This window comes from Choloepus didactylus, chromosome 25, assembly GCF_015220235.1.
Source record: "Choloepus didactylus isolate mChoDid1 chromosome 25, mChoDid1.pri, whole genome shotgun sequence".
Classification (NCBI taxonomy): domain Eukaryota; kingdom Metazoa; phylum Chordata; class Mammalia; order Pilosa; family Megalonychidae; genus Choloepus; species Choloepus didactylus.
The window spans coordinates 8,060,110-8,087,727 of NC_051331.1; the positions used below are offsets into that span (position 1 = coordinate 8,060,110).

General features: G+C 41.9%; 2 protein-coding genes across 2 annotated transcripts; one reads left to right on the forward strand and one right to left on the reverse strand.

Moving 5' to 3' along the window:
* The first annotated feature begins 14,178 nt into the window (after positions 1-14,178).
* Positions 14,179-14,694, forward strand: LOC119520623 (diamine acetyltransferase 1-like). Its single transcript, XM_037818590.1, has one exon. The coding sequence runs from the start codon at positions 14,179-14,181 to the stop codon at positions 14,692-14,694; it is 516 nt and encodes a 171-aa protein (XP_037674518.1).
* A 2,985-nt stretch (positions 14,695-17,679) lies between these two features.
* LOC119520508 (40S ribosomal protein S3a-like) lies at positions 17,680-18,452 on the reverse strand. Its single transcript, XM_037818413.1, has one exon. The coding sequence runs from the start codon at positions 18,355-18,357 to the stop codon at positions 17,713-17,715; it is 645 nt and encodes a 214-aa protein (XP_037674341.1). The 5' UTR covers positions 18,358-18,452; the 3' UTR covers positions 17,680-17,712.
* Between the last annotated feature and the right edge of the window lie 9,166 nt (positions 18,453-27,618).

Here is a 27,618-nt window from a genome sequence, read left to right on the forward strand (position 1 = left end):
CTGCCAATGAGTTATCACACGGGCAACTGGAGCTTAATCACTCTGGGGCATTCCGAGAGAGTGATCCCACCCAAGGGGAGAGGGGGCTGGGGTTTTACACACCAACTCCCCAGCACTTCTGGCTGCTGTTGGGAGACAGAGCAGACCTTAACATGAGGTGAGGGTCTCACTGATGTGAGTGGGGTGCTGCTGAATGTAGCGCAGGGAGTGGCTGCTTCTCACCAGCTCCGTGAAGCAGTCCCAGCTGAAGGTGACATTCTGCACCAATGAGTTGCAGAAGTCCAGGAGAGCATTTTCAGGTTTACCTTGGCAGCTGCACCTCAATACCTCCAAGGGTGTGGTGACAGCCCGAGCACCAGCCACTTGCCAGTGCCTGAAGGCTACCTGCTTACCCACGACAGGATGTGCTCAGAATTTAATCAGACTGACATGTATGCTGGTTTGGATGTATTATGTCCCCCAAAACGTCGTTATCTTTGATGCAGTCTTGTGTGGGCAGGAAACTTCTTGGTGTTGATTGGGTTTGAGACTTTTGATTGGATGTTTCTGTGGAGATGTGATCACTCAACTGTGGGCGAGTTCTTTCATTGGATAATTTCCATGGAGGTGTGGCCCCGCCCATTCAGCATGGGCCTTGATTAGTTTACTGGAGCCCTATATAAGCTTAGACAGAAGGAGCGAGCTTGCTATTTAGCCAAGAGGAACACTTTGAAGAATGCACGGTGCTGAGAGAGTAGCTGCAGATGAGAGACAGTTTGAAGACAGCTACTGAAAGCAGACTTTTGCTCCGAAGAAGCTAAGAGAGGACAAACACCCCAAGAGCAACTAAAAGTGACATTTTTGAGGAGCTGAAGCCTAGAGAGGAACATCCTGGGAGAAAGCCATTTTGAAACCAGAACTCTGGAGCAGACGCCAGCCACATGCCTTCCCAGCTAACAGAGGTTTTCTGGATGCCATTGGCCATCCTCCAGTGAAGGTACCCGATTGTTGATTCCTTACCTTGGACACTTTATGGCCTTAAGACCATAACTTTGTAACCAAATAAAACCCCTTTATAAAAGCCGATCCATTTCTGGTGTTTTGCATTCCGGCAGCATTAGCAAACTGGAACAACATGTCTGACCCTAGCTGTTCGTAATTGCACATGCTGGAGAAGACTTTTCCTATCAAAGTTTCCCAGTTGCACATGGAGCTGGAAAATCCTGTGCTCCTGTCATTGGGAAGAAGACACACTTCCAAGAGACCTCTGGCCTGATGGTGGATGTTGGCTCCTTCGACGCCTATGGTATTGAAGTCAAGGTAGTGGGGAGCGAACTTCTCCCGTGTCTGTCAAGTCTGCCCTGCATGAGAAGAGCATAGAAGCCTGACCAGGACATCATGATGTACACTGACAACCTGCTGCTTCTGCAAGGACCACTGACGGGCTCCATTGAGGGTTCTGCTCATGCCTCCCCAAGACCACTCAAGGCCCTGCGCTGACAGCCCACCCTCTGCCTCCCTCCCCTCCTTGCCAGTCATGGACCCTCAAGCCTCCTGGGCAGACGTTTGCCTCCCACCTCAGTGGCCTGCTTCCCTGCCTGGGCCCTGACCACAGCTGTGCCCCATGGGGTCTGGGAGACATGGGACAGCCCTAGCTCCTCCAGAGAAAGAACAGCCTCTGGGCATGGGTTGGGGACCCTGGGAATGTCCTAAACCCCCATATTCACTCACTTTCTACATGCCATTTGCACCTGGTCCTTTCAATGCCATAAAACACCACTGTGCTAGTTTGGATGTACTATGTACCTCCAAAAGCCATATTCTTTGATGCACTCTTGTGGCGGCAGATGTATTAGTGTTGATTAGACTGGAATCCTTTGAGTGTTTCCATGGAGATGTGACTCAATCAACTGTGAGTGAAACGTTTGATTGAATAATTTCCATGGAGGTGTTACCCCACCCACTCAGGGTGGGTGTTAACTGGATCACTGGAGTTGAATAAAGGAATTCATAGACAGAAGGACCAAAGAGCAACTGAGAGTGACATTTGGAAGAGGAGCTGCAGCTAAGAGAAGACAAGATGCCCCAAGAGCAACACTTTGGAGAATGTCATTTTGAAATGCAACCTGAGAGCAAGCAGACGCCAGCCATGTGCCTTCCCAGCTAAGAGAGGTTTTCCAGATGCCAATGGCCTTTCTCCAGTGGAGGTACCCTATTATTGATGCCGTAGCTTGGACACTTTATGGCCTTAAGACTGTAACTTTGTAACCAAAAAAAACCCCTTTATAAAAGCCAACCCATTTCTGGTGTTTTGCACAACAGCAGCATTAGCAAACTGGAACAACCACCCAACTGGATCCACAGGCATTTGCCCACTTCCCCTTTATCAAACTCTGGGGGAAGGAGAGGACGGGACTCAGCCCAAAACTATTACTGAAAGCCATTTGGGAATGGGTGAAGGATGTAGCAGGGCTGGAACACACTCAGAGCTGCTTGCTGTGTGATCTGAGCTCTGATTGCTCTTTGTGGCCTCCAAGGAGAAAGGGTCATCTAACCCAGACACACAGTGATGCACTTTCTGTGAACTTGGTATGAATTTTCCATGAACTTTCTATCTGGCACAAATGTGCAAATGCACGCAGGTATCCTGGGATGCTACATGAGTGAGCAGGAGGAAAAGGATGTGCTGGGCTTTGTGGAGGGCTCCACCCAAAAAGTGCCAAGCACTAGTCATGTGTAAAGAAGGGGAACTCAGAGCATCCTTAGTGTGGTAAACTGAATTAAGTACCCCAGAAAGAAAGGTCCTTAATCTTAAACCATTCCTGTAGGTATGAATCCATTGTAAACACGGCGTTTGGAAGATGATATTTGTAGTTAAAGTGTAGCCAACTAAATCAGGTTGGGCTTTCAGCTGAGTGATTGGAGTCCTCTAGGAGCAGAATGAAATTCCTGCAAAGAGAGAAAGACACCAGGAAGCAGCCAGAAGCTGGACATCAACAGAAGCCAGAAGAGAAAGGAGAAGACGCTACCATGTGCATTTCCATGTGATGGAAAGGCCAAGGAACCCCAAAGATTGCCAGCCAGAAGAAACCGACCCCGGGAGGAAGCAAGCCTTCTACCCTCTGAAACCGTGAGCCGCTAAATTCCTGTTGTCGAGGCAATCCATTGTATGGTACTTCTAGCAGCCGGGGGAGCTAAGACACCTGGTGAAACCCAGCCTGCCCCACTGTCTCCAGGAGACTGGGAGAATTCCAGGGAAATTCTAACGCTGATACTGACACCACTTCCCAGCCTCTCACTCTCAATGTGGATTTTAGATTCCTGGGTCTGGAAAGCAACTGCCTTTATTTGGGGACCCTTGGAAAAACATGATGACTCAAGGACTCACAGGCAAGGAGTTTATTTTGGAAGTGAGATGCCAGTTGGGAATCCGTGGGTAGCTGGGGCTCAGTTCCACCAGGGAACACCAAGAAAGTGGAGAATGCACTTGAGCGTTATCCCACTTGAGGGGCGAGGAAGCTGGGCTATTGATCCACTGGCTCCCATCAGTCATCAGAAGAGGGCTGCTGATGGGGAAAGGGGAAAGAGGATAAGGGGATGGACAGTGGCTGATAATTCCAAAGCACTTCCAGCCTGCTGTGGCTGGGAAGAGCAGCTTTGGGCAACTTTGGAAAAAAAGCCCTTTGCAAAGATGCAGATAGGGAATCTGTCAAGGGTTGGTGGGGGGGGGGGCACCATGAGCATCGGCTACAGCAATTCATAATTTTCATGTCATCCTCCATCATCCCCCATTCTCCAAAACCCATTTCTATAGCTTCTTGTCAATTCTGTGGGCCTCAGAGATCATTTCCATTCCCCCCCCCAACTTTTTAAAATTTAAGATCCCTAGAATCTATTTATGTCATGTGCAAACAAAGACATGACTGATACACCTTGCCATCCTGCATTTGGAGAGAAATAATCTATAAAGAACATAATTTGGCATTACAGTTTCCCCAAAGACAATATTCAAAGTAACAATAAAGAAATTAAAGAGAGAAGTAGTTATGCCCAGGTTTCAGGGCCCCCACACAGCTGGGTTAATAGCCCCTGTTTAACTGCTACAATGAAGGTCCTTGCCCCTTTGTCACTCACCTGGACTAGTGCAGCTCTCTCCACCTGGGGGGTCCTGTCTCCACCCTGGTGTCCCAGCTCCACCCTCACCCCTGTAGTCTGTTCCCCTTACAGCAGCCAGATGGCGCCTGTGAGCACCTGAGACAAGTCATCTCCCTCCTCTCCCCAGAACCCTCCATGGCTCCCACCTTACTCATTGTAAAAGCCAAAGTCCTCCAGATGCAGCCTGGATCTGTCCCAGCCCCCTCACCTTCCTGCCTTCATTCCCTCCTACCTTTCACCTCCCTCACTCTACTCCAGCCACACAGGTCTCCTTACCAGACACCATCCATCCTCGGGGCCTTTGCACATGCTGTGCCCTCTGCCCAGAATGCTCCTTCCCAGATATCCATGGGGCTTGCTTCCTTACTTCCTTCAATTCCTTACTGTAATGTCAGTGAGGCTGCCACCCCAGGCCACCCATCTAGAATTACAAACCCCTCCCTGCCCAGCACCTCCCACCCTCCTTTCCTGCTTCATTTGTCTCTGTTGTAATTAATGACAGTGGGCCTCCTTGGCAGTTGGCTTCTTTATTCTGTTTCTTGTCTGACTCTCTAACCAGGATGTCAGCACCCTGAAGGAAGGAAGGTGTGTCTGGTTTAGTCACTGCGTCTGTAAGGCCAGTGCCTGGTACAATGAATTAAATGAAAAAACATTTAATTAATTCCATTCCAAAGGACAACTCCTTGGCAGCAGGCAGGGCAAGTTCCCAGCCAGCATAGAATCTGAGTGTCTCCTCTGATTTGACGCTGTCGTATATTAGGTGCTTCCTTCTAATCCCTGGCAGAGCAGACAATCTAGTTCATATTCAAAATCAAGTATTGGGGAAAATCCGTGTGACCATCTGCTTCTTTGTCTTGAAATTTTCCCGGCAGTGGGCATCTCTGGACAGTTGGTGGAGCCCCCGTCCTGAGTGAATGGGAGGGGACGTTCCTCCTTGCAGGCGACTCTGGGTCACATTTCTTCTTCACCCCTTCTCCATCCTAAAAATAGCCCATAATGCTGGTTGCTCTTGAGGTTGAGCTATTTTTAGCCTCAGGATCCCGGAGTTGGGGCTGAGCTAGGCTTAGCAGCTGCACAAGAATGTCAGTGGGGAGATTGACACCTTGGAGAGGGTTGTGAGCTTCCCTGAATTGTCCAGGTCCCAATTTCTGACTTAATAGATGATGGGGAAGAAGTAGAGGAATGAGTGAGATACAGAAATTCACACATTTGTTCACTCATTCATACAGCAAGTCAGTCAGTGTTCTAGTTTGCTAATGCTGCTGGGATGCAAAACAGCAGAAATGGATTGGCTTTTATGAAAAGGGGGTTTATTTGGTTACACAGTTACAGTCTTAAGGCCATAAAGTGTCCAAGGTAATGCATCAACAGTTGGGTACCTTCACTGGAGGATGGCCAACAGTGTCCAGAAAAGCTCTGTTAGCTGGAAAGGCATGTGGTTGGCGTCTGCTCCAAAGTTCTGGATTCAAAACATCTTTCTCCCAGGATGTTCCTCTCTAGGCTGCAGTTCCTCAAAAATATCACTCTTAGTTGCTCTTGGGGAGTTTGTCCTCTCTTAGCTTCTCTGGAGCAAGAGTCTGCCTTCAACGGCCATCTTCAAACTGTCTCTCATCTGCAGCTCCTCTCTCAGCTTCTGTGCATTCTTCAAAGTGTCCCTCTTGGCTGTAGCAAGCTCGCTCCTTCTGTCTGAGCTTATATAGTGCTCTAGTAAACTAATCAAGGCCCACGTTGAATGGGTGGGACCACACCTCCAGGGAAACTATCCAATCAGAGTCATCACCCACAGTTGGGTGGGGCACATTTCCATGGAAACGCTCAAAGAATTACAATCTAATCAACACTGATACGTCTGCCCACACAAGATTACATCAAAGATAATGGCATTTTGGGGGACATAATATATTCAAACCGGCACAGTCAGTTAGTACCAGATTCTGTCTAGGAACTGGTAATATGGCTGGGACAAAGTGAACAAAAACCTGTGCTCTGGTTAATTTCATTCCCAGGTATATGACGTGGGTCCCTTCCCCCTTGGCCTGTAACATTTGCAGAGTAAGAATGTTGTGTAAGTGGCATTAAGCCATGAGAAGAAGGAAGTGAAACTGCGGTTATACACATCAGCCAAGCATAACCGTTATAACAATCAACAATTGCACCATTTCCAAGTGAAACTTTTTGTAACCAAGTGAAACTTTTTGTAAGATTTCTAAATGCCAACTTTGCTAAATTGCCTTTTGTAACCAACAGCTAACTGCCAACTCTGCTTCTGTTAAAATAGCTTGCTTGCATTTCCAGGATGTGGTTTCTGTCTATATAAGGCACCAGCACACACAGGTTGGGGCTGCTCACTGATTTCCCTGTGTGGAGTGACTGTGAGCAGTCACCGGCCGGCTAATAAAGGCTCTTTAAATTCTGTTTGGCTGTCTCGTACTTGAACTCATGGGCACCGTAACAGTATATACCCCATAAAATTGAAAGCAAGGACTCAGATACTTGTACACCAATGTACATAGCAGCATTATTCACAATAGCAAAAAGGTGGAAACAACCCAAGTGTCCATCCACAGATGAATGGATAAACAAAATGTAATATATATGCACAATGGAATATTATTCAGCCATAAAGTAAAGAAGTTCTGGTACATGCTACACCATGGATGAGTCTTGAAAACATGCTCAGTGACAGAAGTCAGACACTAAAGGACAAATATTGCCTGATTCCATTTATATGGAAAATCTAGAATAAGCAAGTTCATAGAGAGAGAAAGTAGAATACAAATTACCAGAGGTTGGGGGCCTGGGGGCTGGGGAAAGGAGAAGTGGGAAGGGGAGTAATTGCTTAATGGGTACAGTTTCTGTTTAGGGTGATGAAAAAGTGTTGGTAGTGGATAGTGGTGATGGTGGCACAACATTATAAATATAATTAATGTCACTGATTGTACCCTTAAAAAATGGTTAAAATGGCAAATCTCATGTTGCATAATAACATTTAAAAAAAAAATCTGTGCCCTGGAAATGAATGGGATGAGCTTAGAATATCTAGTTATGTCATAAAGCAAGGAAGGAGCTTTTAAGGACTAACGAATTTTGTCACAAGAACAGAGGAATTAGTTTGCCAAGGCTCTCACTGGCCAAAACTCAGAAAACAGCATTCTGCTGTGTTAGCCAAAAGCCTGTGTCATAAACACCTTGCTTACAGATGTTAAATGCAATTTCTTACACCTCCAATCAGGATGATTAAATAAACAGAGCGTCTGGGGATTATGCATAATGAGAATGAATAGCCAAATGTGAGAACTTTTGTAAAGCAGTAAGGAGCATTTGTTCCACTGGGATGGTCAGGCTGAGCCAGATTAATCAAACCACAGAGCAGAGCTCCTTAAAAAAGTATTCTGTTGCCAGGGAGTATAATTTCTGATGCACTTATTCTACTTTGGAATCATACAAGCTGCCGATGCTCTCTCCATACTAGGCACTGCCCTATGTACCTCATTCTCTCTCGATCCTAGCCAATGCAGGCACTTTCAAGCATATTTTAGCAAAGAAGGAAGAGAAAAAAGAGAAGGAAAAGAAGGAAGACTAAAAGGAGGAGGAGGAGGGAGACAGAAGCATTTTAGTAAGAACAGTTTCCACTTTCCATATGTGAATACATGTATTGGTTTGAATTCCGTATATAGAACATATAGATTCTGCACGTTTGTTTGAATTCTATTCTGTTGCATATAGAACAGAAAACTCAAATAGCAGTGGCTTACACAAGAGAGGTGCACAGGGGTAAGTGGTTCACAGCTGGTAGAGTGGCTCTGCAGTAATCAGTGACCTAAGGTCCATCTAACTTTCTGCTTTGACATCCTTGGCTTTCAGCCTCAAGATTGCCTCATGGCCACAAAATGGTTGCTGCAGCTCTGGCCATCATATCCAAGTTCTGGGCTAGAACAAAAGGGCACTCCTCCCAACTGAGTCATCTCCATTCAAGAGTTTATTGGAAACCCCACTCAAGAACTTCAATTTACATATTGTTAGGTCACTTCTATCTGCATTAAAATTTGGGGAAGTGCAGTTTTTTTGTTTTTGTTTTCAGTTTAGCTGAACACATTGTCTCTCTCAATAAAGACTGGAGTTCTGTTAGAAAGAAGAATGGAGGATGGATACTGGAGGGGGGCAATAAGTGATCCCTGCCACAAAAAGCATGCTGCATTTGCCTTCTGGTTATTACTTATTGCACAGGAATTCTAGCTTACAGCCCCCTGCCTTTGCCACTTCAGCAAACTCCAGCCTGTCTTCCAACTGAGAGACTGAGGACTTTCATTTGGTGCTGAATCCTGCTTTTCTCTATGCTGGCCATGGAATCAACAGCCCCAGAAGCAGCTCTGAACCAGTAACTGACAAGAAGGGTGAGAAAATACCACACACATACCGCCGCCAGCACCACAACCACCACCATCCATCCTTCAGGGTGGACAAATCTGTTCTATGCTGTCTCCCAAAAGATCCCAGCAGGGTTAAGCTACAGTTGCCACATTAGTAACTTGTTTGCAAGACTTACTTTAGTATCTTCCTTCCCCTCCCCTCCCACCCCACTGGCATTTCCTGGAGTCACCTCCTAAATAAACTACTCGACCTCAAATCCCTGTCTCATGGTTCGCTTTGATAGAAACTCAAACTGGAAAAAAAAAATCAAGGAAATATAAAGAGAAAAAATATCCACAATCCCATCACGGAAATATTGTAACTTTATTTTCTCAGATGAACTTTCTTTTAGGATGCTGTATTGAATCTGTTGCATTTTCTTGCCAGTTTTGTTTCTTTGTTTCTTTGTATTAGGGGAGGGGAACAGTGGTGATGGTGATTTGGCTTTTGTGATTCAATCATGGCAGAGAAGGGCAAACTCTAGAACCCAACCACCTACATTATTTTAATCTTTTAACTTTGAAATAATTATAGATGCACAGGAAGTTGCAAAGAAATTGCAGGAAGTTTCCATGTATCCTTCACCCAGCCCCACCCCCATGTGAATATCTGCATATCTGTAACACAATACAAAAATCAGGAAATTGACGCTACAATCCATGTGGCATATTCATAATATTCATGATTCATAACATCAGTTACACATGCACTTTTCTGTGTGTGTGTGTGTGTGTGTGTGTGTGTGTGTGTGCATCTCCGTGTGATTTTATTACATGTCGATTTGTATAAACAACCACAATTAAGATACTTAACTGAACATCAGCACAAAGGCTCTCCGATGCTACTTCTTTGTAGTTCTCCATTTCTACAGTTATCTTATTTCATGATTGTTATGTAAATGGAGTCATGCAGCAAGCATCCTTTTTTAATTTTTTTTTTATTAGAGAAGTTGTGGGTTTACAAAACAATCATGCGTAAATACAGGATTCCAATACCCCACTCCACTCCTAACACCTTGCATTGATGTGAACATTTGTTATAATTGATGATAACATTTTTTATATAATTGTATTTTTTAACAGTAGTTACCTTTCTTACCACTGATGGAATATTATTAAAATCATACTATTATCTATCTATCATAATTTATATTAGGTGTATTTTTCCCATATACTGCCTTATTATTAACACTTTGTATTAGTATCAGACATTTGTTATAATTTATGAAAGAACATTCTTATACTTGGACTGTTAATTCTAGTCCATCATCTGCAATAGGGTTCTCTGTGTTGTAGCATCCTGTGTTTTGTATTTTAATTTTTGTTCTAGTAACCTATGCATCCTAAAGTTTCCCCTTCTAACCACATTCACCTCTATTGTTCAGTACTGTTGAATACACTCACATGTAGACTATCATCACCACCATCCTTTGCCATCAGCCTAAATAGAAATTCTGAACAAGTTAAGCATCAACTCCTGTTCTGGTTTGCTAATGCTGCCATTATGCAAAATACCAGAAATGGATTGGCTTTTAGAAAAGGGGTTTATCTGCTTACAAAGTTACAGTCCTAAGGCCGTAAAGTTTCCATCAACAAAGGGTACCTTCACTGGAGAAAGGCCATTGGCATCTGGAAAACCTCTGTTAGCTGGGAAGGCACATGGCTGGTGTCTGCTTGCTCCCAGGTTGCGTTTCAAAATGGCCGTCTCCAAAATGTTGCTCTTGGGGCATTTTGTTCTCTCTTAGCTGCAGCTTCTCTTCAAAATGTCACTCTCAGTTGCTCTCTCTTAGCTGAAGCTTCAAGCTCCTTCTGTCTGAGCTCTTATATAGGGTTCTAGTAAACTAATCAAGGCCCACACTGAATGGGCAGGGCCACACCTCCTTGGAAATTATCTAATCAGAGTTATCACATACAGTTGGGTGGGTCACATCTCCATGGAAACAACATAATCCAAAGGCTCCAACTTAATCAATACTAATACATCTGCCCCCACAAGATTGCATCAAAGAACATGGCTTTTCCTGGGGGACATAATATATACAAACTGGTACAACTCCCCATTCTCTAACCCCACTCTATCTCCTGGTAATCTATAGTCTAGATTCTAACTCTTTGAGTTTGCTTATTAGAATTAGTTCATAACTGAGGGATCATACAGTATTTGTCCTTACGATTCTGGCTTACTTCACTCAGCGTAATGTCTTCAAGTTTCATCCATGTTGTCACATGTATCAGAACTTCATTCCTTTTTATGGCTGAGTAATATTCCACTGTATGTATATGTCACATTTTGTTTATCCATTCTGTAGTCAATGGGCACTTGGGTTGCTTCCAACTTTTGGCAATTGTAAATAATACCACTATGAACGTTGGTGTGCAAATGTCTGTTTGATTCTCTGCTGTCCATTCTTCAGGGTGTATACCTAGTAGTAAGATGGCCAGATCATATGGCCAATTCTATACTTAGCTTCCTGAGGAACCGCCCAACTGTCTTTCATAGCAGCTACACCATTTTACATTCCCACCAGCAATGAACGAGTGTCCTATTTCTCCTAAAAATAGGAACTTGTATTTTTCTGTTTTTTTTTTTTATAGTGGTCATTCTAGTGGGTACGAAATATCTCATTGTGGTTTTGATTTGCATTTCCCTAGTCTCTAGTGATGTTGAGCATCTTTTCATGTGCTTTTTAGACATTTGTATTCAAGTCTTTTGCCCATTTTTTAATTGGGTTATTTGTCTGTCTTTGAGTTGTAAGATTTCTTTATACATTCTGGATATTTAACCCTTATTGGATATGTGGTTTCCAAATATTTTCTCCAATTGAGTAAGTTTGCCTTTTCACTTTCTTGACAAATCCTTTGATGCACAGAAGTTTTTAATTTTAAGGAAGTCTCATTTATCAATTTTTTCTTTTGTTGCTTGTGCTTTGGGTGTAAAATCTAAGAAACCATTGCCTGCCACAAGATCTTGAAGATGCTTCCCTACATTTTCTTCTAGGAATTTTATAGTCCCGGTTCTTATGTTTAGGTCTTTGATAAATTTTGAGTTAATTTTCACATATGGTATAAGATAGGGGTCCTCTTTCATTCTCTTGCACGTTTATCCAATTCTCCCAACACCACTTGTTGAAGACACTATTTTTACCCAGTTGAGTGGACTTGGTAGCCTCGTCAAAAATCAGTTGGGAGAGAAGGCAAGATGGCGGCATAGAGAGGAGTGGAAGCTAAGTAGTTCCCCTGGAACAACTACAAAAAAACAGAAACAACTAGGAAATAAACCAGAATAACTGTGGGGGGACAAACGAGACCATCCACTCATCATACACCAACCTGAATTGGGAGGAATGCCTGGGAACACAGCATAAAATCTGTAAGAAAAACCTGCAAATCCAAGTCATGAGACTTCCTCCCCCATAGCCCAAGCTGCAAAGCCTCATGGTGCCAGAGAGAAGCTCTCTCCCAGCAAGCGAATATAGCTCAGCTGAGCTCCAACTGGGGTTTTAAGTAGTGAGTGTGAACTGCTCACTACAGGCACGCATCCCCAGAAAACAGACAGAGGCTTTGGGTGACGATTGACCTTGGAGAGCCGGAGGGTCGCCTTGGACTGGGTCTGAAGGGGACTATCTGTTTCTTTTTCAGCTCAGTGGAGAAAGCCCCAGTCATTTTCAGTTTCCAGGGCTGTGACTTAGGGAAGGGTGGAGACAGCACAAGCAGAGAGAGAGACCATTGAAATGCTAATGACCTCCACCTGAGGGGTCTGTCTTCTCTAGGAGGAAAGGGGTGGGGCCCTTTCCATTCAGAACCAGACCCCAGAGCCTGGGGGAACACGGCCATACCTCCTCACACCAGTCAAGAATCATAGGCTAACAGGCGTCACCTGCTGGGCAGAAAAGCACAGTGACCCGAGGCATCAAAGGGTGGAGCAATTTTCTAAGACACCTGCAGGAAACCAGATACTGAATATTTCTTCCCTCTGGGACCTGAGCCTGTTCTGGTCTGAGAAAACCTGATTTGGATAACCAAGGAAACCATGGCTAGACAGCAGAAAATTACAACCTACACTAAGAAAAACAAATTATGGCCCAGTCAAAGGAACAAATGTACACTTCAACTGAGATACAGGAATTTAAACAACTAATGCTAAATCAATTCAAAAAGTTTAGAGAAGATATGGCAAAAGAGATAGAGGCTGTAAAGGAAGCACTGGGCATATATATGGCAGAAATCAAAAGTTCAAAAAAACAACTAGTAGAATCTATGGAAATGAAAGGCACAACACAAGAGATGAAAGACGCAATGTAAACATACAACAGCAGATCTCAAGAGGCAGAAGAAAACACTCAGGAACTGGAGAACAAAACACCTGAAAGCCTACATGAAAAAGGAGCAGATGGAGAAAAGAATGAAAAAATATGAGCAATGTCTCCGGGAACTCAAGGATGAAACAAAGTACAATAATGTACGTATCATTGGTGTCCCAGAAGGAGAAGAGAAGGGAAAGGGGGCAGAAGCAATAACAGAGGAAATAATTAATGAAAATTTCCCATCTCTTATGAAAGACATAAAATTACGGATCCAAGAAGCGCAGCGTACTCCAAACAGAATAGATCTGAATAGGCCTACGCCAAGACACTTAATAATCAGATTATCAAATGTCAAAGACAAAGAGAGAATCCTGAAAGCAGCAAGAAAAAAGCAATCCATTACATACAAAGGAAGCTTAATAAGACTATGTGTGGATCTCTCAGCAGAAACCATGGAGGCAAGAAGGAAGTGGTGTGATATATTTAAGATACTGAAAGAGAAAAACTGCCAACCAAGAATCCTGTATCCAGCAAAGCTGTCCTTCAAATATGAGGGAGAGCTCCAAATATTTTCTGACAAACAGACAACGAGAGACTTTGTGAACAAGACACCTGCCCTACAGGAAATACTAAAGGGAGCACTACAGGGTGATAGAAGACAGGAGTGCGTGGTTTGGAACACAATTTTGGGGGATGGTAGCACAACAATGTAAGTACAGTGAACAAAGGTAACTATGAATACGGTTGAGAGAGGAAGCTGGGGAGCATGTGAGACACCACAATAAAGGAGGAAAGATAAAGACTGGGACTGTGTAACTTGGTGAAATCTAGAGTATTCAACAATTGTGATAAAATGTACAAATATGTTCTTTTACAAGGGAGAACAAGCAAATGTCAACCTTGCAAGGTGTTAAAAATGGGAAGGCATTGGGGGAGGGATGCAATCAGCATAAACTAGAGACTGTAACTAATAGAAAAAAAAATATTGGCATTGAAAATTTTCCTTCTCTTTAAAAGAATGAAAGATTTGTATGTTACTTAAACACTGGTTAGAATTATGAGTGTGAATATCAACTTCCTATCATTTTATTTTAGTTGAATCCAGAGTTGCACAAATACACAGTGTTTTCACATATTAAAAAAAAAATCAGTTGGGCGCAGTTCCAGTCGCAGCTTCACAGAGCTCAACCTTGGCTATCTTGGTTCACCTGGTCATGGTGCCAGCCTGACTAAGAAGAGAAAGCCCCCAAGAGATGAATGAGGAACCACCTCCTCCTGCTGTTCAAATACAGGAGCCTGGTCCGCAAAGCAAAGAAAAGCAAAAGATGAAAATGGCTAAATTCAGGATTCGCCCAGCCACCGCCGCCAACTGCAGTGACATCCTGCGGCTGATCAAGGAACTGGCTAAATGTGAATACATGGGAGAGCAAGTAGTATTAACTGAAAAAGATCTGCTAGAGGATGGCTTCAGCAAGCACCCCTTCTACCACTGCCTGGTTGCAGAAGTGCCCAAAGAGTACTGGACTCCAGAAGGACACAACACTGTTGGTTTTGCCATGCACTGTTTTACATATGACCCATGGATTGACAAGCTATTATATCTTGAAGACTTCTTCGTGATGAGTGATTATAGAGGTTTTGGAATTGGATCAGAAATTCTAAAGAATCTAAGCCAGGTTGCGATGACATGTCGCTGCAGCGGCATGCACTTCTTGGTGGCAGAATGGAATGAACCATCTATCAACTTTTACAAAAAAAGAGGTGCTTCTGATCTGTCCAGTGAGGAAGGATGGCGACTCTTCAAAATCCACAAAAAGTACTTGCTAAAAATGGCAACAGAGGAGTGAGGAGTGCTGATGTAGTCAATGACAAGGTCTAGTCTACTTAGAATAAATTTCCAACCTATCTTGCTTTCTATCCTGTTCGTAGTAGAATAATAGAATGAGCACCTATTCCAAAGCTCAATTACCAGTGGCGTTGTTGCATGTTTGAAATGCAGTCTGTTTAAAATGGCAAAAAAAAAAAAATCAATTGGCCACTCTCTCTCTAGCTAAGCCAACTTGGCAGGTGAAATCACTGCCCTCCCCGCTATGTGGGATCTGACACCCAGGGGTGTAAATACCCCCTGGCAACGTGGAATATAACTCCTAGGAAGGAATCTGGACCTGGCATCATGGGATGGAGAACATCTTCTTGACCAAAAGGGGGATGTGAAATGAAATGAATAAGTTTCAGTGGCTGAGAGATTCCAAAAGGAGATGAGAGGTCACTCTGGTGGGCACTCTTATGCACAATATGGATACCCTTTTTAGGTTATAAGGAATTGGAATAGCTAGCAGTAAATACCTGAAGCTATCAAACTACAACCCAGAACCCTTGAATCTTGAAGACTATTGTATAAAAATGTAGCTTATGAGGGGTGACAATGTGATTGGGAAAGCCATGTGGATCACACTCCCCTTTGTCCATTGTATGGATGGATGAGTAGAAAAATGGGGGCAAAAAAAAAAAAAAAAACACCCACCAGTGACCTGTTTTTATTTTAATTGTTCTTTTTCACTTTAATTTTTATTCTTATTACTTTTGTGTGTGTGGTAACAAAAAATGTTCAAAAATTAATTTTGGTGATGGACACACAACTATATGGTGTGTGTTAACGATTGTATGCTTTGTATGACTGTATGGTATGTGAATATATCTCAATAAAATTGAATTATTAAAAAAAAATAAAAGAAATATATTTAAAAAAAAATCAATTGGCCAAAGATGTGAGGATCTATTTCTGATCTCTCAAATCAATTCCATTGGTCAATATATCTATTCTTATTCAATTACTATGCTGTTTTAACCACTATAGTTTTGTAATATGCTTTAAAGTCAGGACATAGGAGTCCACCACTTCATTCTTGAAATGTTTTTGGCTATTTGGGGCCCCTTACCCTTCCAAATAGATTTGATAGTTGACTTTTCTATTTCAGCAAAGTAGGCTGCTGGAATTCTGGTTGGTATTGTATTGAATCTGTAAATCAATTTGGGTAAAATTGACGTCTTAACAATATTTAGTCTTCAAATCCATGAATACAGAATGTCCTTCCACTTATTTAGGTCTTCTTTGATTTCTTTTAGCAATGTTTTGTAGTCTTCTGTGTACAAGTCTTTTATATGCTTGCTTTAATTTATTCCTAGGTATTTGATTCTTTTAGTTGCTACTGTAAATGGAATTTTTTTCTTGATTTCCTCCTCAGAGTGTCATTACTAGCATATAAAAACACTACTGATTTTTGCATGTTGATCTTGTATCCCACCATTTTTCTGAACTCATTTGTTAGCTTTAGTTGCTTAGTGTGGATTTTTTGTGACTTTCTATATATAAGATCAGGTCTCTGCCAATGGTGGAAGTTTTACTTTTTCTTTTCCAATTTGGATGCCTTTTTATTTCTTTTTCTTGCCTAACTTCTCTGGCCAGAATTTCCAGTACAATTTGAGTAGCAGGGGTTGACAGTGGGCATCCTTGTCTTATTCCAGATCTCAGAGGAAAAGTTTTCAGTCATTCACCATTGAGTATATTAGTTGTGGGTTTTTCATATATGCCCTTTATCATGTTGAGGAAGTTTCCTTCTATTCCTATTTTTCAATGTGTTTTTGTCAAGGATGCTGGATTTTGTCAAATGCCTTTTCTGCATCAATCAAGATGATCGTGTGGTTTTTCCCCCTCATTTTGTTAATGTGGCATATTACATTAATTGATTTTCTTATGTTGAAACACCTTTGCAAAAAAGTTCTTTGTATGATTTCAATCTTTTTAAATTTATTGAGACTTGTTTTATGACCCAATGTGTGGCGTATCCTGGGGAATGACCCTGCACACTTGAGTAGAATGTGTATCTTGATGTTTTGGTGTGCATTGTTCTGTATGCCTGTTTATGTCTAGTTCATTTATCATATTATTCAAGATCTCTGTTTCCTTATTGATCCTCTGTCTAGACATTCTATTAACTGATGAGAGTTGGTGTATTGAAGTCTCCAACTATTATTGTAGAGTCTCCTATTTCTTTCTTCAGTTTTGCCAGTGTTTGCCTCATGTGTTTTGGGGCACCCTGGTTAGATAAGTAGATATTTATGATTGTTTTTTCTTCTTGGTGGATTTCCCCTTGTTTTGGTTTGCTGAAGTTGCTGAAATGCAAAATACCAGAAGTAGATTGGCTTTTACAGTGGGAGTTTATTAGTCCACAAATTTACAGCTCTAAGGCCATGAAATTGTCCAAATTAAGGCATCAAGCAGCAGATACCTTCTCTGAGGAAAACACCGGTGGGATCCAGAACACCTCTGTCAACTGGGAAGGCACGTGGCTGGTGTCTGCTGGTCCTTTGCTCCCAGTTTGCGTTGCTTTCAGCTTCTGATTCCAGTGGCTTTCTCCTTAAACATCTGTGGGTTCTCACTTAGCTTCTCCAGGGCAAACTCTGGGCTTCATCTCTTAGCTTAGCATCTCCAGACATCTAGGTCCATGTTGGCTCTGGGTGTTTTCTCTCTAAGCATCTCTTAAGGACTCCAGTAAACTAATTAAGACCCACCCTGAATGGGCAGGGCCACACCTCCATGGAAATAATCTAATCAAAAGGTCCCCCCACAATTGGGTGGGTCATATCTCCATGGAAATGATGTAATCAAAAGATCCCACCCACAATAGGTCTGCCCCTATAAGATTGGGGTACATAACAGATTCAAACCAGCACACCCCTTTTATTAATATATGGTGTCCTTCCTTGTCTATTTTAACAGTTTTGCATTTTTTTTTTCACAAATAAGGCTTTATTCTGTCTGAATTTCAAACAGATTCTTGGACTGGTGGCTCGTAACCATCAGCTCATTCCACTTTAGCACCTGCCTCATCTCCAGTTGCTTTTCCAGAACTACTACCTTCACCGTGAAGCTCCATGAGTTTTCCCAATTCAAACTTGGGCTTCTTCAGCATTTTTACTTTTCTAACAAAAACATCATGGAGAGGATAGATAGATTGGCAAACCTTTTCTATGTCTTTACCAATGCTGTCTGGAATCAATTTATTGACCACATCTTTCAAGTCATTTGTCTGCACCTCTCGGGTCATGATTTCCATCATCTTTTTCCGGATTTGGCAGACCTGTTGGTGCTGAGCGTAAGTGGTCTTCCGAATCTGATTGTTGCGTTTTTTGGTAAAACCAACACAGAAAAGACAAAGCAAATAACCATCGGTAGTTTTGACATCAACATGAGCTTCAATCATGGTCTGCCATTTTTTGACCATGGAACACATTTTGTCACAGGTAAGATCCATGCCATGGAAGTTGGTTAGGCAGTTTTTGTCCTGCACATCCTCAGTAATTAGCTTGAATTTTCTAAATGCAACTTCATCATTCTGCAGATCAGCAAGGCTCACTTCAAAAACACGACCCTTAAGGCCATCAGATGCAATTTTGGTTCCTTGAGTCCTTGTAACTAGTGTTTTCCCAATATTTCTTATATTAAACATTGCTGGTGCTTTCACATCATACCAATCTTTCTTAGAAAATGGATCAACCACTTTCTTCTTGGCTCCTTTTTTTGCCACCTTTTGTAAGGCACTTGTTCTTTGCCAACCACCGTGGTGCTGCTCAGAGAGCCAGAAGGGCAACAGTTTTGCATTTAAAGTCTATTTTGTCTGATATTACTATAGTTATTCTGGCTTTTTGTTGTTGTTGTTACTATTTGCATAGAATATCTTTTTCCAACCTTCCACTGTCAATTTTGTTGTTGTGTCTTTGGGGTTAATGTGAATTTCTTGTAAACAGCATGAGGTTGGATCATGTTTTTTTTTTTATTATTATTATTCATTCTGGAAATCTGTGTCTTTTGATTGGGGAGTTTAATCTATTAACATTTGATGCTACTGTATATCATAAATTACTGTAAAGGCTGTACTTATTTAAATCATTTTATCCTTTGACTTTCATATCTCATATCTTTTTTGTCTCTTTTTACCCTGTCAGTTGCCCTGACTGATAATCTTCATTTCTACACTCTCCAATCTGTTCCTTTCAGTTGGCAGAACTCCCTTTGGTATTTCTTTTGGAGCAGATCTCTTATTGACAAACTATCTCATTTTCTGTTTATGTGTGACTATTTTAAACTCTTCCTCATTTTTGAAGGACAGTTTTGGCTGGCAGTTTTTCTCTCTCCATACCTTCAACATATATCAAATCATTTTCATCTCTGTGGTTTCTGATGAGAAATTAGCACTTAGTCTTGTACGCAACAAATCACTTTTCTCTTGCTGATTTCAGTGTTCTCTCTTTATCTTTTGGTATTTGACATTCTGATAATATGTGAATACATTGTGCTTCTTGTACATGCATATTTATGTCTTTCACAGGAGTTTGGAAATTTTGAGCCATTATTTGCTCAATTTCTTTCTGCCCCTTTCCCCCTCTCTTCTCCTTCTGGGACTCCCATGACATGTATGTTTGTGCATTTCATGCTGTCATTCAAATCCCTGAGACACTGCTCCATTTTACCATTCTTTTTGTTTTTATCTATTCTTCTGTTTTTAAGATTTTGATTACCCTACCTCTACTTCACTGATTCTATCTTCTGCCTGTTCAAGTCTACTGTTATATACCTCTACTGTATTTTTAAACTTTTCTATTGTGCCTTTCATTCCCATAATTTCTATTATGCTTATTTTTATTCTTTCAAATTCTTCCTTATGTTCACAAATTGTCTTCTTAATTACATTTATCTCTTTAGTGATATTTTCCTTCATATCCTTGAATTGATTTAGGAGATTTGTTTGAACAGCTTTTGTTACTTGTTCCAAATTCTGTGTCTCCTCTGAAGTTTTCATTTGTTCCCTTGACCGGGCCATGTCTTCCCACTTCTTAGTACGGCTCATTAGTTTTTGCTGATGTTGATTATCTTGATGAGTTTACTCTGAAGCTCAGTTTCTCTCTTTTGCTGAGGGTTTTATTATTGATTGGCTTTGCATTAAGGATCTTCTTTGACACTTGGTTCAACTTATTCTAGACCTTTAAAATAGCCCTTGTTTAACTGATCAGATTTTCTTAGCCCTTCTTCATCTGATTCTTGCCCTGGATATGTGCTACAATTTTTAAGATTGCACTTTTTGTGCAACTCTTTCACCTCCAGGAGAAAGCTTCCTTTCCTCTATTCCTTCTCTGGGAATCTTTATCTGTTCTATTTGTTTTGTCTCTATAGTTTTTTTACACTTTTTTTTTTTTTTTGTCTGTAGAGCAAATTTGGAGAGGAGGGTCACCCCAGAGATGACTTTCCTAAGTCAGTATTTTCCAGTCAAAACAGGGTCAGGCTCCCAGAGGTACAAATCTCCCTGGCAATGCAGGATATGACTCCCAGGGATGAATCTGGATCCAGCATCATAGGATTGAGGACATCTTCTCAACCAAAAGGGGGATGTGAAATAAAACAAAATAAAGCTTCAGTGGCTGAGAAATTCCAAATGGAGTCAAAAGGTCACTCCAGTGGACATTCTTGTGCATTATATAGATAACACTTTTTAGCATTTAATGCATTGGAATAGCTAGAAGTAAACACCTGAAACTATCGAACTCCAACCCAGTAGCCTTGACTCTTGAAGACGATTGTATAGCAATGTAGCTTACAAGGGATTACAGTGTGATTGTGAAAACCCTGTGGATCACACTCCCTTTATCCACTGTATGGACGGATGAGTAGGAAAATGGGGACGAAAGCTAAATGAAAAACAGGGTGGGGGGATGACTTGGGTGTTCTTATTTACTTTTATTTTTTATTCTTATTTGTGCTTTTTCTGGTATAAGGAAGATGTTCAAAAAATAGATTGGGGTGATGAATGCACAACTATATGATGGTACTGTGAACAATTGGTTGTACACTTTGGATAAGTGTATGGGATGTGAATATATCTCAATAAAATTGAATAAAAAAAAATAAAAAAAAAACCCAAAGGGATGCAGACCAACTCCCAGGTGCCTTGGGGAGGAGATCAGTAAGGGCACCAAAAGGCTCTTTGATGGCTTCCGAAAGCCATGTCTTCCTGGCCTACCCAGCAAGTACAGCCCTTCAGCTAACCATCCCCCAGAGCCCTGAAGAAGCACCACATCTTTAAATATCCACCACTTCCACCCCTGCCTGGAGTGGAGTTGAAGCAATGGCTGCCACTGCCTTCGTCCGGACAGCACTGAAATGCTAGCTCAGAGCCAGGACCCAGCGATCTGAAATCTCTAATCAAAAGCCATGACCAGTGATCCGCTGCTGTGCCCACCCCTGTTCTTAGGGAAGAGAATTTTTATTTCCCTTTCTGTCCTCAGCAAGCTCTCCAAGGAGCCCACCAAGAGAGTGGGGAGTGGGCACTGGCAGCATGCCACCACTTGGAGAGATCAAATCACTGCTCTGTATGGAAGTTTATCAGCCTCTTCCTCACTCTTCCCTGGATGCTATACAGTGTTCTTCTAGCCTCTGGACCCCCCAAAACAGCTGTTTCAGACAACTCGTGCCTGTTCACTAGCTGTTTTGGTGGAAGGACTTGAGTCCTGGAGCTCCCTACTCCGCCATCTTCCCTAGAAGTTCCAATAAACATCCTTTTGAGATTGGTTTTTTAAATTTGGCATAATTCCCTTGGGATTCATCCAAGTCATTGCATGTACCATTGGTTCATTTCTTTCTTATTGCCAAATAGTATTCCATGGTGTGGATGCACCACAGTTTGTTTATCCATTCACCCATTGAAGGAAATATGGATAGTTCCAGTTTGGGGTTATCAAAAGTTACATACAAGTGAACACTTACGTACAAGTTTCTACATAAAAAAAAATTTTTCATTTCTCTTGAATATATGTCCAAGAGTGCAATTTTTGGGTCATAAAATAGGTCTATTTTTAGTTTTTAAAAACTGCCAAATTGTTAGTGGCTACACCATTTTGTATCCCCATCAGCAATATATGCAAGATCCCATTTCTGCACAGCCTTGGACTGTCTACATTTGACTCCTAGTTCTGCAACTTCAGCTGTGTAGATCCTTGCATTATGGAGGCAAAAAACGAGTTATGCCCCAAGCCAAAGAACTCTATGGGCCCAACAAGCCACTGTCTGAACCCCACAGACTTCAGAGGCAGTATATCCTGCCCACACCTTGATTTTGGACATCTGGCCTCCAGAATTGTGAGACAATGAATTCCTGTTGCCTTAAGCCACTTGTTTGTGGTACTTTGTTTCAGCAACCCCAGGGAACTAATACACCTGGGTAACCACAGAGTTGCTCCAATTCTCTGAGCCTCACTTTCTTCAACCATAAGATGGATATAATAATCATACCCACCTCACAACAATGCTGCAAGAATTGAAAATTGAGTAAAGCACTCAGAACAGTGCCTGGGAATAAGTGTGACCTGTTGTTATTATTACCATATTCATTAATATTTTATCTTATGGTAAAATAAATTATCTAAAAGAATGCTCTGTAATGTTATCATGGACATGAACAAAAGAATAAATCTTTTTACAGAATTCACCATATATCAAGAATTCCACAAAATGAGGGAACCAGAGAAAAAGGTGGGAGTATTTCTTTTCCTAGCAAGGGCTTCCATGCACTCAGAAATAAAAAGTTGAGGAATCGCTTAAAGGTGCAGAGCCTGGAGACAGACTGGCTGGGTTTGAATCCCAACTACTCCACTTATCAATGGTTGACTTTAAGACAGTCACTGCACATCTCTGGGCCTCTTTTCCCAATCTATTGAATGTGAAAATAAGTAGATGGATGGGTGGATGGATGGATGGATGGATGGATGGATGAATAAATGGGTGAGTAGGTAGGTAGATAGATAGATAGATAGATAGATAGATAGATAGATAGATAGGTAGGTAGGTAGATAGGTAGGTAGATTAATAGATAGAGAAATAGATAGAGATAGATAGATGGGTGGGGGGGTAGGTATATAGGTAGATGGATGGATGGGTGGATGGATGGATGAGTAGGTGGATGGGGTGTGTATGGTCTTTGGGTGGGATAGATGGATGGATGGATGGTATTTCAGGTTGAGTGGATGGATGAATGGATGGATGGATGGATGGATGGATGAGTAGTATTTCAGGTTGGGTGGATGGATGGAGAGACAGATGGATGGGTAGTATTTCAGGTTGGGTGGATGGATGGATGGATGGATGGATGGATGAGTAGTATTTCAGGTTGGGTGGATGGATGGATGGATGGATAGGTGGATGGATGAATGGATGGATGATAGATTAATCAATGCATAGATGGATGGAGGGATAGATGGGTGTGTAGGTGGATGGATGGATGGATGGATGGATGATAGATAAAATGACGCAGCAAAGGTGCCAGAATGTTAAAACTGGTGGATCCGTGTATCTGCAGGGTTGGGGTATGTCAGAGTTCTCTGGTTGAGAACTCTACTTTTTTAACTGTCCTGTAAGTTTGAAATTATTTCAAAATAAAAATTTTTGCAAAGCAGACAGGATAATTATCTCCTTGGTAGGGTGGTTGTGAGAATTAAACTACCCGTTAGTGTACAGGTAAGATGCTTAGCAAAGTGCCAAGCACACAGCAAGGACAATACAATTAATTGCTAAAATTTAAAGTTATAGCTCTTTTACTGAAAATTGATAAGAACATGGGACCAAGACTTCGGAGATCTGTGTTCAGCCCCAACTCTACCAACATTGGGCCATGTGACCATTTTAGAATCTTCCCAAATTAGAGACCATGCCATTCTCTGGATCAGGTCTTCTTTTTATATTTGTCACATGATGTGGATGTCATGGATAATAGACAGAGATGATAAATAGATAGATAATAGATAGATAGATAGATAGATAGATAGATAGATAGAGATAAATGGATGGATAGATGGATGGATAGATCGGTAGAAAGATGATAGATGATAGCAGATGGATAGCTAGCTAACTAGATATGACAGGTAGATGACGGGATAGATTAGATTAGATTAGATTAGATTAGGTAGATATACAGCAGATAGAAAGACAAACAGTTGGATGGTAGATAAATGAAACAGTTTAAAGCCTTTCAAATTTACCTATCCCAACCCACCCTTATTCCTTCTGCCTTCTGATGAAGCTGGGGGCTTTTCAGACATCTGAGCAGGACATCGCCATTAAGCAAATGGGGCTTACTTGGTCTTGCAGGAGATACGAGGGTTTGCTTGCTATTTCTGCTCAACTTCAGTGGAATGCCTCAATGACTGCTTCAAAAGGAGAAAATGTTCTAACCCTTTTTATTACCCTGTTGATATCCCAACACAATTCTCTTGCTGTATTCAAGATACTAAAAAGTAAACTCTCCCTAACCTCTACTAGAAATCAGAAGCAGTGTGTTGGTGCTTGTGGTGGTTTGAAGCTGTCCATACCCCTGAAAAACATGTCCTTAAATCTAATCCATCCCTGTCAATGTGAACCCGTTATAAGTAGGACCTTTTGATGAGGTGACTTCGTTAAGGTGTGACCTACCTCTATCGGGATGGGTCTCCATCCTATTACTGGAGTTCTTTTAAAAGAAATGAATACAAAGAGAGAGAAAGAAAGCCACAAAGGCAAAAAGCTGAAAGCAATGAAACGCAGAAGAGACGGGAGAGAACAGTAGATGCCGCCGTGTGCCTTGCCGTGTGGCAGAGGAGCCGAGGCTCACCAGCAACCGGTCTTCGGGAAGAAAGCATCATCTTGAGGATGTCCTTGCAATGGGGGATGTGCCTAGCCCTGGCATGGTGGGATTAAGAATGCCTTCTAGGCCAAAAGGGGGAAAATAAATGAAACAAAATAAAGTTTCAGTGGCTAAGAGATTTCAAATTAAGTCGAGAGGTCCTTCTGGAGGTTATTCTTATGCATTATATAGATATTCCTTTAAGTTTCTAGTGTATTTGTATAGCTAGAAGGAAACACCTGAATCTGTTGAACTGTAATCCAGTAGACTTGACTCTTGATGATGATTGTATAACTATATAGCTTTTATCCTGTGACCATGTGATTGTGAAAACCTTGTGACTGTCACTCCCTAGATCTGGTGTATGGGCAGATGAGTATAAAATAAAGACATGTATACACACACACACACACACACATATATATAAATATATAAATATATAATTTATATAAATATTTTATATATTTATATTTACATATTAATATAAATATAATATAAATAATAGGAGGGGATGAGGGATATGGGATGTTTTGGGTGCTCTTTTTTATTTTTTAATTTTTTCATTGTTTTTATTTTATATTTCATTTCTTGGAGAAATGAAAATGTTCTAAAATTGTGGCGATGAATACACAACTGTATGATGATACTGTGAGCCACTGATTGTATTTTTTGGATGGATTATATATTGTGTGAATATATCTCAATAAAATTGCGTTGTTTTTTTTTAAAGGCAGCAGTCTGCTGCTCCCATTTGTTTCCACGAGAGAGGGACAAGCATTCATTACAGGGTGAGATCTGGAGAGGGGTGAGAAATCTGTTAAAAGAGGACATGGCCAAAGCCTCTCCTAAAAGGGTTGTGCATAAATCACCTTCCCAATCCAGGACTCAGTTTACCTATCCAGAAGGCTGGATGAAAATCTCTCTGCAGTCCATTATCTCAGTAAGAAAAAGTCTTCAATTGCAAATCAGTCTGAATAAGTTAGGGGTGAAGGTGGAGGCAGGTAGGAAATTTGGAAATAATTCCTTCTGTATGATAACCCCTGAAGATCCCAAAAAAGTAATGGTGAGAATGAGAGTGCATAGTCTAAAACTTCCCTACTCCTGGGGAACCTACTGTCCTAAATTTAAACTTGGTAGAGAATTTGGCGACACCCTTGTGCCTCTTTCTGCCAAAATTCACTGAAATGAACAAACGGCCGATTTGCTCATGTTTGGTCTGTCATTAGGTACAGGAATGGTTCTCCACAGACTATAGAAGATTATGTTCATATTTACTGCCAGATTTTCTTCTCTTCTCTGCTGTTGTGTTGTGTCCCCAGTTTGAAAGGTCACATTCATCAAATTAGAACATAAGAGGTTGACACACAGGCATTCCACACAAATGTCTAAATGCCTGGGGCAGGGTAAGGGTGGGGAGAAGTTTTGCAAAAGGAAAAGTAATTATAATAACAGCTTGGGAACTGTGCTAGAGTTTTGCCTGTATTAAATTTAGCAATGTTGGGCTCTCTCACAGCCTGGTTTTCTCTGCATTGCATTATTTCATTTGCCCAAACAAACCATTCCAATGAATTTGTAATGCCCAAAAATACAGCTTTCATACTAAAATGTAAAATGTGAAAGGGAGTTGTTTTGGTTTCCCAGCTGCTAAAACAAAGACCATGCGATGGGTTGGCTTAAACAACGAGAATTTATTGGCTTACGGTTTTGGGGACAGGAGAAGTCCAACATCAAGGTGCCATGAAGGCTTTCCCCCAAAGACTGTGGCGTTCTGGGGATGGCTGCCGGAAACCCTCAGTCCTTGGCCTTCCTGGTACATGGGAATGCATATGGCGGCCTCTCTTGGCTTTTCCCTTCTCTTCTGGGTTCCGTTGACTTCCAGCCTCTGGCTTCTCCCTCTGTGGCTTTCTCCATATGTATGGCCTTCCCTATAACTCCAGTAATAGAACTAAGACCCATCTTGATTCAAGTGGGCCACACCTTAACTCAAGTCACCTCACCAAAAGGTCCTATTTACAAGGGTTCACACACACAGTGATGGATTAAGATTAAGAACATGTTTTTTGGGAGATACGCAACTCCAAGCCACCACATGGGGTCATCTGAAATAACAAAAACAGAGTGCTAAAACCCTAATATTCCCACGTGGACCAGTGTAATTGCCTCCACCCTGGTCCCCAGTGCCTGCCCTCTGTCTCCACAGTCTCTCTCCACCACAGCGGCCAGCAGAGGATACCTGAGAACACCTGAGACAGGACATGTCCCTCCTCTGCTCAGAACCTTGCATGGCTCCCACCTCACTCAGAGCAAAAGTCAAAGTTCCCCTGTGGGCCCACAATCTGCCCCCATCACCTCCCTGCTCTCATCTCCTCTCTCCTCCAGCCACACTGGCTGCCTCACTGTTTCTCCAACACCACAGGCACCACCCTGCCCCAGGGCCTTTGAACATTCTGCTCCATCTGCTGAATGCTCTTACCCCAGATTTCCATCCAACTCCTCTCTTTCCTGCATCCAGTGTTCTCAGCTCTCACTTCCTCGGTGAAGCCCACTCCAACCATCCTATTTAAAACTGCAGCCCACTCCCCAGGTACTCCCAACCCCCCTTCCTCATTCTGCTTTTTTTTTTCCTTTTTTCCATAATATTTCACAACTTCTAACATACTTATATTTATGTTTTGTGTTTACTGTCCATCACCCCTCGCTTGAATTTAAGCCCCCACACAGATAAAAGTGTTACTTAATCTCACAGCTATATCCACACACTTATAAAGTGCCTGGCATATAGTAGATGCACAATGAATGTTCATTGAATGAGTGAATAAGCAAACAAATGAGCAAAGAGGAAGTATTCTGGATATCCAACGTTTTGGCATTTTCTGTAGGCTTTCATTTCCTATTTCCTCTCTACTATATTCTGTTTGAGTTCAAGCTCCAGTCCCCTAGAGTTCTTTCCATCCACAGACATCATGGTTCTGTATTTGTGCTCAACCTGAATCTCATGGAACAGCCCCAGCGCCTGAGCCTTGCTTGGAGCTTAAGAGCTCTGTGAGTGTCATGTAAGCACACACC